Source organism: Physella acuta, unplaced genomic scaffold, assembly GCF_028476545.2.
Source record: "Physella acuta isolate Inbredline_101_S28 unplaced genomic scaffold, ASM2847654v3 ptg000421l, whole genome shotgun sequence".
Lineage (NCBI taxonomy): Eukaryota > Metazoa > Mollusca > Gastropoda > Physidae > Physella > Physella acuta.
The window spans coordinates 856,904-872,127 of NW_026731940.1; the positions used below are offsets into that span (position 1 = coordinate 856,904).

The following is a 15,224-nucleotide window of genomic DNA, read 5'->3' on the forward strand; positions in this document are numbered from 1 at the left end:
GTCCCCTGGACTTACCTGTCCCTATAGTCCCCCAAAACTTACCTGTCCCCGAAGTCCCCCAAAACTTACCTGTCCCCGAATTCCCCTGGACTTACCTGTCCCTATAGTCCCCCAAAACTTACCTGTCCCCAAGGTGCCCCTGGACTTACCTGTCCCCGTAGTCCCCTGGACTTACCTGTCCCTATAGTCCCCCAAAACTTACCTGTCCCCGAAGTCCCCCAAAACTTACCTGTCCCCGAATTCCCCTGGACTTACCTGTCCCCATAGTCCCCCTAAACTTACCTGTCCCCGTAGTCCCCCTGCCGTAGGATAACTTCATCTTCAGATACCCGCTGGTAGATACAATTTCTGATCACCTCTCTCAGCGTATCTGTGGGACATTGTATAAATCAGGCTAAACTAATTGTATCAACACACAAACATATCATTCTATGAAACGGTCAAGAATCAAAAAGTTGAAAGCAATTAGGACATTATTAGATTAGATTTAAATTATATATATATATATATATATATATATATATATATATATATATATATATATATATTCTTTCTGCACGTATATAGTAAAGAAGCTAATTATAATTTACTTTTGGTCACTTACCATTCTCCAAAGACTGCAATAATTCGCTTTTTTTCTTCAGCCAAGGTATGGCTAATTCAATGTCCGTTTCCTTGCGTTCATCTGGGGTTGCGGAAATTAGACGAACCAGCCTCTGTTCAACACTCACCATCTCTTCTCTAGTGAACACCACTCCAACTTGCAACCAGGGTTCGGATCCCAAGTGGATCCCGTGTACTAACTCCTCCCACTAGATGAGTACATTTACATACAGGTTGACCTTTCTCCGACCATCACTTACGGTAAGGTCATGGTTTGTTGAAAAAACTCACAATTCATGAAGAATTTCTATACGTATCGATCTAGAAATAGATCCATTTCGGAAGCGGCTTAGTAACACGAACTTCTTATTAATAATAAAATAAAATCAACAATAATGTAACAAAATAAAAGGAAGCTGCAATTTTTCGCATGAACAATTTTAAGTCTTACACAAATAATCTTAAAAAAAATTTCTAAACAAACTTTAGTTCAGGTCCTGAAAACTACAGCTTAATTAAAGCAACAAAAAACCTAATCGCGTGGAAGAAATACTAAGAGCTTTCTGTAGGAAACTCCCGCTGAGGTAAGGTGTATGGTGTAATGGGAAGTTGTTAAATAGCGCCTTGGTTTTTTGTGTTCCGCGCATGAATGACTCGCTCAAATATGCAATCGTTCTCTTGAGCCTTTGGATAGTGGTTAAGTAACCTTGGGCAGATCAATAATTAGCTAAAAGTCGGATTCGATCGGTTGAAATTGATGTGGATTTGATAGCTGGAATCGATTGGTCGTTGATTGGTAATGAGATTTATATGAGATCGGTGGTGGTAAATAGGAATTTTACGATTGGTGTGGGGGTGGTTGCAGGATTTATTACAATGATGGCGTTGGCTAGGTGTGAGAATTGTCGCTAGCTTTTATTTATCGTTGTTGCTAGCTGTTATTTATGATTGTTGCTAGCTTTTATTTGTCGTTGCTTCTATCTAGCTTTTATTTATCGTTGCTTCTATCTAGCTTTTATTTATCGTTCTTGCTAGCTTTTATTTATCGTTGTTGCTAGCTTTTATTTATCGTTGTTGCTAGCTTTTATTTATCATTGCTGCTAGTTGGTATTTATCGTTCTTGCTAGCTTTTATTTATCGTTGCTTCTATCTAGCTTTTATTTATCGTTGCTTCTATCTAGCTTTTATTTATCGTTCTTGCTAGCTTTTATTTATCGTTCTTGCTAGCTTTTATTTATCGTTGCTGCCAGTTGGTATTTATCGTTGCTGCTAGTTGGTATTTATCGTTGCTGCTTGCTTTTATTTATCGTTCTTGCTAGCTTTTATTTATCGTTCTTGCTAGCTTTTATTTATCGTTGCTGCCAGTTGGTATTTATCGTTGCTGCCAGTTGGTATTTATCGTTGCTGCTAGTTGGTATTTATCGTTGCTGCTTGCTTTTATTTATTGTTACTTCTAGCGTCGTTTCTGGCTTTTTAAATGGTTGTTGTAAGTGTTATTGCTAGCCTTGTTGGACTTAAGCGGAGACTTCTTAAAGTATATATTTTCTGTAATAATTATATTTCGTTAAGGGGTATACTCCCCCCCCCCCTCTTTAAAGTAATGCCTGAACAAATTCTGGCCAAACATCTCTTTGCTGAAATGTAAAGTACATATATAACAGCTAACATCAGTGCGGCCCACTAAATTATTTTCCCTAAGAATAACCCATTACCGTAGATAGTCCTTAGCTTAACATACCAGAACATCACTCATGTGTTTTATCACTCACCTTTTCGGATTTAAACCGGTATTTATCCGCGACCAAAACGAACAAGCCAATACTGCTCGTTTAGATGTCCCATAGAAACCAACACCAAAAGTAAAATATATCCCGTATTTCCTAGTTTGACTAATACTAAAATACTTGCATTAAGTTGAGGCAATGACATCAGTACCACTGTGGCCAGCCAGATAAGAAGTTACGGGCGCACATTTTGTGTGGGCTCTCACTTACTAGATAACCTTTGAGCAAATGATAGCTGAACTTTATTGTCATTAAACAAAAACACCTTGTGAAAAAATCCTTGAGTACTTGAAATAGACCTGTTCACACGTACAAGTTGTTTACATAGCCGAAGTATCATGTCGACACGGCGGTGTTTTGTATAGCTATAGATCATGGTTGTTTTAAGTGTAAGGATAATTTAGGGGTTGAGTGGCTCCGAGTAGTCGACGGGGTGGTAAGTGGTGGTGTGTTCAATAATTTGTTAATACAACGCTATGAGTTGAACCAATGTTTGAATATTGTCACAGCGGTGTTAATTTGTGATATGTACGGGTGTTTGAAGTTCAGGGGTGGAGTGCGACAGCGGGAAAAATTTAGGTGGGCCGTGGGGATTGATGTTGTAATGCGCCCGTTATTCTTTTTATTTTATTAACCCTTCCGATTTGTTGTTTTGTTATAAGTGAAATTTTCAGTTGTAAAGTGATCCATGACTTAGTCGGCATCGGTCTTCAATCTTTGGATGACAAAAATGTGCAATGAAGGCCATTTTTACTTGTTTCCCGGGTTCGCTTGGACACAGCCATACAACCCCTGATCTAGTCTGTAGAATGGGATTTTTAGCTTGAACTCTCGTCACTTTACCAGAAATGGCACAATTTATTTTTAGTTATCAAAAACTTAACGCGAAAACAAGTTAAAAAATAAAATCTTCCAAACTTTATGTAGCCTGCATTTCGATAATTTGCCCGTTTCTATTTCAGCAATAAGTAATGAAGCAGGCATATTTGGGTATATGGTGGGGGAGGGGGGGGGGGGCGTGACTAACAAGGGTGCCAGACAATATAGTTTACCAGTTTCGATGAGAGTGGCGTAGGATGGGGGTATGTTTGGGGTCAATGATAATGCTTGTAATAAACTGCTAGTTAAGCAACGCTACAATTCTTTTTCAACAGCAGGGGGGTGGGAGTGATAAAGAGGGCGTCGTGGCATTTGCTGCCAATGTTTCTTCCAGAGTTTTTTCTCCGTGGGTGGGAGGGGTTGCACTTGATATTTCCTGGGTTGGGGCATTTTCCATTTTCCGGGGGGGGGGGGGGAGGAGCGTACACTGGTAAAAGTATGTTTTCTATATGAATTCCATTTCGTTCAAGGGGGGGGGGGGGGTAGACTTTTTTCAAAAGTTTGCTAGAAAAGCCAAACCATGATTTAAACGTGGACAGAGACGTAGGCTAGACAAGTTACTTTAGAAAAAAAATACAAAGGTACTGTTCAAGAAACGGATAAAAAACAACAAAGCATATTCAAAAGCTCGCTTCAAGTCTAGTAAACTACATGCATATTTCTATCTCGGCCCCTCCGCCCCTGCACAAACGCAAACACCAGCCCCTCCCTCTCATGTAACACGTATAATGCACACCCTTGTATTTACCTGCTTTTGTGCTAGAACAAGGTACGCTACTCTGTGGACTTGATTGTGTGTACATAACGATCAGGTGACTGCTTGATCGTACACTGGTGTACACATGTATGTATAATTACCAGAAAATCTTTACCACCTCATTTGTGTTTACTTATTGCACCTAGTCAGACATGTTTGATAATTCAACCCTTGGGAATTTTAAACACGTTTTTATTTGGCCAACCTGTTCTATGCGTTATGTGGCGGGTCCAAAGTGGCATTCTATACTTCATGTTTTCTACGGCTCTATACTGTGTGATACCATCAAGTCTCATCATTCTAAACACTTTGGGGACAGCTTGTTTCAACGTTACAGGGCCCCACATACTTCATGTCCAGTATCATTTTCCCATACTGTGTTTACGAACTGATCTGCATGGTTAATTATATTTAACAAACGTCAATGTTTAATAATAAAATATTGCTATCTCACAAGTTTTAAAATATTTCTGGGGAAGTAATCATAACAAAAGGAAAAATATTTACATACATCATTTCCCTTACTTTTATTAAATTAAAAATAATAAAATAAATTTGAATTTTAAATTACATATTCACTAAGAGTTGGAGTAGCAAAAACCAAAATTGCATTTGTTATGTTATCTGATTTTTATATTCCAAGGTGTTAACGTTTTAAATACAAATATTTATATTACCAATCTGAGAAAACAAGGCAACAGAATTTTTAAACATGCCAAACAATTTAGTTAACATGTGCTGATTTTGTTTATTTACAGAAACAAAGTGTTATCAATAATATCATTAAAGGCAAACAGACTTGAAATCTTATAAAACAAAACATGTTAAGAGTCATCTATCCTCTCCTGCGTGATTAAATCTTTACCCTAGCTAGAAGTGAAACAGGCCTGTAGTGTTTTAACTTCCATAAGAATGTTTAGATTTACAGTAATTAAATTGACCTACTATGGATTAAACTGAGAATATTTGGTTGGGAATGGATAAATTACCAATTTAGGGGTTAATTATGTTGTTCGGATTGACTTGAACATATTAAGCGTAAAAGTAATCATGTTAAAAATTTTAAGTGGATGTTTAATCCTCTTAGCTATGTGTTGCCGCCACATATGTGTGGTGCCGCCACATCTGTGTGGTACAGTCGCATGTGTGTGGTATTAATACAACCTTTATGGTGCTGCAATATCGGTGTGTGGTTCGATTTTTTTTAAAGACAAGGTAAAACACTACTAACGGAATGTATTGGACGAGGTACTAACTAGTGCTAATAAAGAAGATTGACGGCGGACCTACTATCAAATATTCACACTCTAGCTATTAATGGATGAACATTACTTCTCCTACATTCATTTGTACATGGATAAGGTAAATTCCACCCTTTAGTATCCAGGTGTATTTTGCTATTTGGGAAGCTATAGCAGGAAGAGCTAGGATATGAAGCCACGTTTTGCTATTTGAGATTCTATAGCAGGTAGAGTTGGGATATGAAGGCACCTGTAAGATTAAACATCTAACACCAATTCAATTCTTCAACATTTAGAAATTGTTCTTTCAAGTCGGGAGACTCAAAGTAAAAAGAAAAGAGAAAAGAACTTCCTCAACAAAATGAGAAGAAACTTAAAACTGTACTTGATCACCAGTAAAACAAAATTGACTCCTATGGATACTTCCAAATTATCGTTCATGAAAAGCCCTATAATCTCGTGTAAAAATTGTTATCATACTAACATATAGGACGTAAAAAACTTAATTGTATTGGAAGTTTCGCTATTACACTGGGAAAAATGTGAATAAACGTATGCTTCACAAACTGTATCGAAGCTTAGTATATGGTGACTCCATGTTTCTTAACATTGGTGTTTCGGTAATAAATGTACCGCCCAGTTTCAGATGTGTATTAAAAGCCTAATATCCCGATAAAAGGAAAACAAAAGTAAAATAATATAAACTAGAGTTATTTGCTCTTGTGCGCTCCTTCATCTTTGGAAATTTCCGATGAATTCACCGTGTTAGAGGTCATGGTATGCTCCGTGTCCGTCTGAGTGGATATAACGCGGACAAACACGTTACTTTGGAAGGTCTTGATGAGGTACAAGGTGGAGAGGATAATCAAAAGTAGACCTGAAAAACATTGGGAGAGGAAAATCAAAAGAAGACATGGAAAATTTACGGAGAGAGGAATACAAATTAGACCTGGAAAATATACAGAGAGGAGAATAAAATAAACCGGGAGTAATCTCCCCTAATCTTTCTCGAATATTCTAACATAACACTACGTGGGATGGCAACTTGAAATATAGACATGATTTTTGTTTACTTAAACTTTTAAAAATAGAGCAGAATCTAGTAGAAAAAAGAATTGCGCACCAAGCAAACAACAAAACAAAATATGCATAATAGTGTGCAATATTATTAGTACATTAAAAATTTACATTCGTTTTTGAGAAATCGGAAATAGTTAGTGCTTTCGATCAACGGAAATTACTCAAAATTTGAAAGTGGGTAGAGAATTAGATCTTTTACTTATATGTGAAATTTCATGTATCTATCTGAAATAGTACTCAAGTTATAGGCTTTTGAAAAATTCAAAGTAGACAAAGTACCACTTCCGGTTATCGGAAATCGTTCAAAAGTAGATACGGGTCTACGATTTTGATAAAATACTTATATATGAAATTTTATCAACCTAGCTGTAACGGTACTTAAATTATCGTGTTTACACACACACACAGACACACACACACAGACACACAGACATACGGAAAAGATTGCAACATTATTTTTTTCCGTATCAGTGAGGTGTAAAACGTCGAGATTTGTAAAAATCTCGATTTTTCTTTGCACGATTACAAGGCTTTCTCTATACTTCGTATATACGAGAAAGTAAAAAGGTTCTGGAAATGATTGGTAGAGGAGAATCAAAAGTATACATGGGAAATACACGGAGAGAGGAATAAAAATTAGACCTGGAAAATATACAGAGAGGAGAATAAAAAAAATCTGGAAACATTGGGAGAGGAGAATCAAAAGTAGACATGGAAAATACACGGAGAGAGAAATAAAAATTTTCAGTAAATTTTGCAGTTGGTGTCATCCTCCACCCCTTCCCCTTTAAAAGCTTTGTGTTCACATTTAATACTAATGACGTTTATCTATAGTCGGTTGTTAATCCAGCTGTATGTAACATTATTTTCTCTATAGTTTGCATCTTTACGTCATGCTGTCATCCTTGTCTCCCCCCCCCCCCCCTGATCGGGATTGTCATCAAGTACTTGTTAACTCTAATTAACCATCCTTTGAACTGGCAAAAAAAAACCAACCACATTTATTCCATACGAGAAAAATGGCCCGTTGAGGAAGGATACAACAGGCGCTAGGTTGATAGTGCTGTCTCTTTTCTCTAAACTAAAACCTAAACTAAAATCACCACCTTAATTCAATTTAACCGGAAACGGAAAATGACATTGAAAACGGATTTTTATCCAGAATCGGTACTTTATTCGGATTTATTCTTGATCTCCACGTAGTTACTTCACATTGACAGTAAGGTTACCGTTATTGAATATATAAGTTAAAAAAATACCCCAACTAATCTCAATCATGAGGGAAAAGGCGATTCTACTTGCCCCCCCCCCTCCTCCCCACACACACATCTCAAAGCACATCTACCGTCCCATTCAACGAAATATAATTATATACTTTTTTCCCAGTGTCCACCCCATCCCAGAAAATTCAACCCCCGAACCCGAAAATTTCAAGTACCCCCACCCTCTCCAGGGAGGAATAAGTCTGAAAGAAACACTGGTCGCATTTGTAGATCATACAAACTAAAGGAAGAACCTGGGAGGGGCTTCACCCCTACCGTAAGAGATGCATGAAAGAAACTGTGCACGCAAAACACTTTTCAGATTAGAAAAAGTTCCCCACTCCGCGAAGAAAATAGTCTGAAAGAAACACTGATGTCGCGCTTAGCCACTACCCGGAGAATTGCATGAAAGAAACTCTACACGCAAAACGCTTATAAAATTAGACACAATAATTATGCCTTAATGTGAGTCTTTTTATTATAAAGTATCGATGACGTCATTTCTTTTGAGTTGGGTGGGGGGGGGGCGGGAATGGGGCTTCGCCCCTACCCGAATAATTGCATGAAAGAAACTCTGCTCGCAAATCACTTTTAAGATTAGACAAAATTGGCTTTTTAATTCAATGTTTACTCGAGAATCAATGTTGTCATATTACAGTGAGCACTCTCCGGCTTGAGATTATTTTCTACTATGTGCTCCAATGTGACGTCATATTTCGTTTCCGTCTTACCGTGAAAGTTTTTAATTTGCTTGTGTTTTCTCTATAGCGTTTTTGTCAGATAGATACATACACAGATAGACAGACAGCGAAACTATTAGTATTAATATCTTGCAATTTTTTTTGTCTTGGTGCCCCCCCCCTAAATGTTATCCTGGTGCGGCCCGCACCCCTCGCACCCTCTGATAATAGTTTTTCTATATATAGTTTGAGATTTAAATATTGTAGAAGTTTGTTATAATAAATCTGTATAAAAGTTATTATAATAGCAAACGTAAACGAAGATGTAAATGTAAGAGACTAATACCCACACCCCTGATGAAGAAAGACCCCCACCCCTTAAGATGTAAATGTAAGAGACCAGCGCCCCACCTCCATTATAATCATATCACCCCAATATAAATGTAAGACAGTATCACCCCCACCTCTGACTATGTAAGAGACTAGCACCCCACCCGTGACAATGTAATAGACTAACACCCTCACCACTGATTACACTGAGCGACAGACGATTCTCATCCAGGAAGAGAGGGATGGACAGAGTGAAGTAGAGGATGAACTTCTTCCAGTTGTCCACCCACATGATGTATGACCAGATGCGGCAACAGCAGCCCTGTCTCCTGAAATAGAACATTTAAAGTTGTAGGTCAGAGGCGATAATACAAACCTTGTCTCCTGAAATAGAAAAGTTATATAAATAGATCAGAGGAGACAACATATAGACCTACTCACACAAAATATATAGACCTAGTCACATAAAACATATAGACTTACTCAACCACAAGACCTACTCACACACAACATATAGACCTACTCATACACAACATATAGACCTGCTCAGACACAACATATAGAACTACTCACACACAGCGGGCTGACTTGTCCAGTATCCAGGTTAGCTCAAAAAATTTGACCAGTATAGAGGCAACGCTGTTGTAAATAGAAGAAAATCGTTACAAAGCTAACACACGTTAGAATTAACCCCCTTAAAAAAATGCTCATTATATTTAATAACCCATCGCAAATCTTTATTAAACCATCGCAAATCAAACAGTTTTTTTTTCATTTTTAAGAATATTTTTGTTATTTGTAAATTAACAAATGAGCAATGTACTTAATTTTAATCTGGCTTATTACTTATTAACTAAACCGGGAGTGATCTCCCCTAAACTTTCTCGAATATTCTAATAGAAAACTACGAGGGATGGCAACTCAGTACATAGACAATATTTGTAATCCATTTTTAATTACTTAAACTTTTTATAATAGAATGGAATCTCGTAAAAAAAAAAAAGAATTGCACACCAAGTGAACGCCTAATAAAATGTGCATAATAGTGCGCAATATTATTAGTACTTTATAAATTTACGTGCGTTTTTTGAGAAATCGGAAATAGCGTTAATTAGTACTTCCGGTCAACGGAAATTACTCAAAATTTTAAACAAGGCAGAGAATTTGATCTTTTACTGACATGTGAAATTTCATTTATCTATCTGAAATAGTACTCAAGTTATAGGCTTTTGAAAAATTCAAAGTAGAAAAAGTACCACTTCCGTTTATCGGAAATCGCTCAAACGTTGATCAGGATCTACAATTTTGATAAAATACTTATATATGAAATTTCATCAACCTAGCTCTAACGGTACTCAAGTTATCGTGTTTACACACAGACACACAGGCACACAGACAAGATTGCAAAATTATGTTTTTCCGAATCAGTGAGGTGTAAAACATCGAGATTTGTAAAAAAATCTCGATTTTTTTTGCACTATTACAAGACTTTCTCTATACTTCGTATATACGAGAAAGTAAAAATTAAAGCACAATAAAAATAAAGCGAGAGTGATCTCTCCTAAACATTCTTGAATATCTATATCCTACTAAAACTCAAGTTTTTTTTACATGTTTGAATATTTCTATGTGTTTTTATTTTTTTATTTTTTGTTTGTCTGATTGACTATTGTAAATGGATCTACGCTATATGCAGAGCTTTCAAATAGTATGTAGGTAGAGAACAATTTTTGTTTTCAGACAGACTGTTAATCACAAATTTATTTAAAGACGTTAATTAATTTATTGATTTATTCATAGGTAGATTAACCACATTAATTTTAAAGTTTTAGAACAATGGCTTTCTTTGACTGAATAGTGACGTCATAAGTTTTGTTTACTTTTTAGTACAATAACATGGCGGCTTCGATCATTGACTTTGTGGCCCATTCAAAGGTTTAACGCATTCTAAAGCTAATTTTCTGTCGTCCATAACTTTAACAATACGTCCGTTTGCTGTTTTTATTACGTTCCAACACTTATATAAATTTTCAACTGTCTTTTTCATTTAGTTTTACAATAAATTTCTCTAGCTCTACAATCTGTCTAAGAAAGTTATTTATAGATCTAAAATATCATGTGGCCAAGCAAGTTATTTATAGATCTAGATCTAGAATCTAGGTCAAACCAAAGATTAATTAGATACATACCAAAGATTAATTAGATAAAAATACAATTCATTTTATAATCATAATACATTTTTTAGTCCTTAAACACTTGATATAAATCTTTGTGATTTATCTATCTAGATCTAGATCTATCTAGCTAGAACAGGTCTAATGTTTAGATCTAGATTCTAGATCTAGCAAGAGTTACGCAAAAACTAGACTTAAGAGTCACTTAAGCAAACGAGTCGTGGAATCTAGATCTAGATAATTCTATCTAGATCTAGATAATTTCAAACCTTCATTATTTTATATAAATCTTTGTTTGGCTAATTTAAGATAAAATTAAATTTGAAAGTTACTACACTAGACTTAGATCTAGATCTATGCGCGTAAATCAAGTGCAAAAAAAGGAGACTTGAAGTATTAAACTATAGTATAAAAAACATCTGTGACGACGCGAGTTAAAGAGCTAAGTTGTTAGTGTAATCGGCTTGCATGCGGGTAGCACAGGTTCTAGACCAATATATCAATGATATTTGTTTTCAATTTTTATTTTATTTTTTAGATGGGAATGATAAAGTGCCTTTCTGAACTTGGCGGGATACATGGAAGTAGAGTTAATCTGTTTCTTTGTCCTCAGCATATGAAGGGATAGTGTGGTCAGAGAAATGCTCGGCTGGAATAGTTTTTTTTAAACGATAAAAACATGTTGTCTGAAACTTGGCGGGAAAGTGGGCAGGTGAAGTAGAGTTGAGTAGGTCACCTGTGACGTCAGTATATGAAGGGATAGTCCGAAATCGGTGTTTTCGGTGTTTTAAAAGATTTAAAAAAACTTTTTGAATGTGGGGTCTGGTTTTTATGTGACGATAAGTGACAGACGTGATGTTTTTTATGGATGACCCCCGAAACCCACAGTTATCCAACGGATGACGGGTAGCCTAGTTCTTATATAACACTAAGGAGGATGACAACTTGGGATATAGTTATGATTTTTAATCAATTTTTAAATATTTAAACTTTTTAAAATAGAATTTAATCTCGTAGAAAAAACAATTGCGCACCAAGTGAACGGAAAACAATTTGGATTAGTACTTTATAAATTCATATTATGCATTTTTTGAGAAATAGGAAATAGCTTATATTATTACTTCCGGTCAACAGAAATTACAAACATGTATATCTACAAACATCTACCAGATCAACAAAGTAAAATAAAAATTTCATAAAAAACGTTTTAACAACAAGCTTTTATGTACTAATGCACTAAAAAGTAGAAAATAAATCATAGACTACTATTTAAATAACTAGAAAGAAAAGCGTGGGTCACTTTAGTATCTATTGGATACCTTTACTAATGTTTATGAAGAGACCCACGCTTTTCTTTCTAGTAATTTAAATAGTAGTCTATAATTTATTTTCTACTTTTTAGTGCATTAGTACATAAAAGCTTGTTATTAAAACGTTTTTTATGAAATTTTTTTCAGTACTTTACATGTTTTATTTACAATAGAGTTACATGACTAAAAACCATTGCGCGCCTACTGAACGTGATGGCGCAGCTATTGAACGTACCGTGATGGCGCAGCTATTGAACGTGATGACGCGTGTGGTGTGGTTGGCTAGACATGCCTAATAATTCGGTCCAAATTTTAATTAATTAATAAAAAATTAATTAGGCATCCAATTAAGTCAAATTTAGTTTCAGATTGCATTGTCTTCATGTCTTGACCCACGTGCCAACTGTGAATCGTATCGGTCAATTAGAACTGTCCGAATTTTCACTCCTGCGTTTCTATCTAGACTGACGACAGACAGAAGGACGAGGAAGTGAGTTAAATAAAAGCTTGTAATAAACCGGCATTTATACCTAAAATTATAATTAATCAGAGGGATTAGATGAGTGGTTAGTCAGACCACCTTTTACAGTTAGTAACTAGGTGTAAAGTAATGGGGAAAACTGCGTATCCCAACACATCTCTAGATCCACCAGACTAATGAGGGATTAGAAGATAGGCCTACATCCTTGTAACACAGATTGTAGTTCATGTCTTGTAAATGTGTTGTGTGATTGCTCTAAGTTTTATGAACTTTGCTACGTGTCGAACAAGGACTTGTAAGGATTCTGGGCAGGAGAGTAAATACAGGTTTAGGGCGGGGGAGGGGGGAATGTCTTGGTTAAATCAAATAACATCCAAAGGGAATATCTTGATTACATACAAAACATTCAAAAGGAACGTCTAGATTACCATGAATAAAACCAAACAGCCATGCAGCGCATCTATGTTGATGACTTTCTTGCTTGAAACATTGGAGGCTTACTTAGTTAAAGTCTAATTCATCAGAAAAACTGCTTGCATGATGTAATATCAAAAAGAAGACTTACTTACATGATGTAGTATCGAAAAGAAGACTTACTTACATGATGTAATATCGAAAAGAAGTTTACTTACATGGTGTAAAATCGAAAAGAAGTCTTACTTACATGATGTAATATAAAAAAAACACACATAATGTAATATCGAAAAGAAGACTTACTTGCATGATGTTATATCGAAAAGACGACTTACTTACATGAAGTAATATCCAACATAGCTCTTGCTATGGTCTTTGATAATGAGTATTGTTGCGATCCACATCACTGGAGTAATTTAAAAAATTAGAAAATTAATACCACGAATATTTAAAATTCCGTGGTTAAACAAGGGGCGCATAACTTGTAACCAAGAACTCAACTGTGTTCTATGCCTCGCCTAACCTTAGTACACGACATAAACCTATGGAAGCATTGTGCTTTGGTGTTAGGGATTGATACCTGGGGGGTTGTATATCTTGTTGATTGATGTCATAAGTTGATATCCATGGGGGTATATATTTGTACATGGAACTCAAGAAAGTTGTAATTCATGAAATGTGCCCTGAACCACCCCCACACTATTGGGTGACATTAGGGGGACAAGCTCTGACGTGTTACATTGTATAAAATCTACCGTTCATCTACAGAGTCACGTGTTCTGAGAACCTCCTTATACACTAATCCTTACCATAAACCAAAGTCTCCTGTTTACGTTTATTGACCACTAAGCACAGATCGCTGGATGTGGATTAGCCTTAACCATAAAACAGCTTCTCGCGTGATTTTTCGACTGGGATTAATCCTCAACTAAAATATATCATCTTATTTGTTTTCTTGAATTTACCCTGAACTAAGTACACTCGTCTTACTTGTGGATTGCAAATTTGTCGATAACTAAAACGCATCGTCGGATTGTAGACGAATAAATCCTGCACGTCTCGTCTTAATTGAGGACAGCGTTTAATCCTAATTAATCACCATCTCGCTTCTTGTAACAATAACTTAACTGTTATAAGCCTTGTGGATGGACATCATTTATCCCTTACTGGTATATGACTTAACCAAAATTCAATGCATTAATACCTTAAGCTTATTAATGCAGTAAAAATGGAAGCTGTTTAGCATGAGGAAACTGTGCATAGCATATTAATTCACATGCATTATATTCCATTTAGGTTGTGTGTCGGAGTCTGATATTAATTATAAATTGTTTCCATAAGTATAATTATAAATAATTAAAGTATAAATTGCCAAATAGCACGAGCGCATTTTCGGACTACAACAAAAAAGTATTCATATATTAAGCGATTCATTTCAATCTGGTGGGTACAGTAATATGTAATAATAAATTATTTTAAAAAAAGCAACTTCTATCGTTAAAAGCACATTAAAAAGAGATGTTCATTTACGTATTTCTGAAAATATAATATGAATTATATTTTACCATGGTGATAACTTCAAAACAAGAAGTTCACCTCAAAAGATACATGAAGGTAAATAATAAAATACCGGCAACAGTTATAACTCCAAATAAACGCGCAATCAGCGTTATATTAGTGAGAATATAAGACTGGGAAGACGTCTCCTCCTCCTTCTGTAGGGGCGTGCTCTCCGAACTCATCCTCAAGCGTGAATGTTGGCAAACAAACTACCCAACAAATCTCCTCGTCATTTAACACGCACAGCACATCCAACCAGATCACAACTACACCAGTAATTGGATCTGCAATTCATACGAAATTTCTGCTAACACATGCAGGCTTTATAAGCTGAATAAAAAGCAATTACAAAAGTAATTGCATTACAAAATCGAAAAGCAATTGCTCTTGCTCTATTAAGTAAAAAAACATTAATAACGAAGTTGGCGACACACATACACACACACAATATATATATATATATATATATATATATATATATATATATATATATATATATATATATATATATATATATATATATGCCTACAATAGGTCAGGTAGTGAATGGTGACTGTATAAAGTGGTGAATTGGTCAAGTGTTTTACAGTATTGAGGATCAAGCAATACCGATAACATTTCAGACTTCGTTATATAACACTTGGATTTCAGAAATAAAAACTAATTATT

At 35.6% G+C, this 15,224-nt stretch overlaps 1 protein-coding gene across 3 annotated transcripts in view; it reads right to left on the reverse strand.

Moving 5' to 3' along the window:
- Positions 1 to 4,755: 4,755 nt before the first annotated feature.
- LOC131942714 (uncharacterized) overlaps positions 4,756 to 15,224 on the reverse strand; it is a 34,184-nt gene continuing 23,715 nt past the window's right edge. For 2 of the 3 annotated variants that reach the window (XM_059302632.1, XM_059302630.1), the window contains exons 4-5: positions 8,812 to 8,945; positions 4,756 to 6,141 (exon numbers count right to left, since the gene is read on the reverse strand). In XM_059302632.1, coding sequence (XP_059158615.1) covers positions 5,975 to 6,141; positions 8,812 to 8,945 — 301 coding nt within the window. In that variant the 3' untranslated portion in view covers positions 4,756 to 5,974. Of the gene's footprint in view, positions 6,142 to 8,811; positions 8,946 to 9,189; positions 9,256 to 13,334; positions 13,402 to 14,625; positions 14,832 to 15,224 lie in introns of those variants that run through there. The other variant, XM_059302631.1, reaches the window with a different exon arrangement.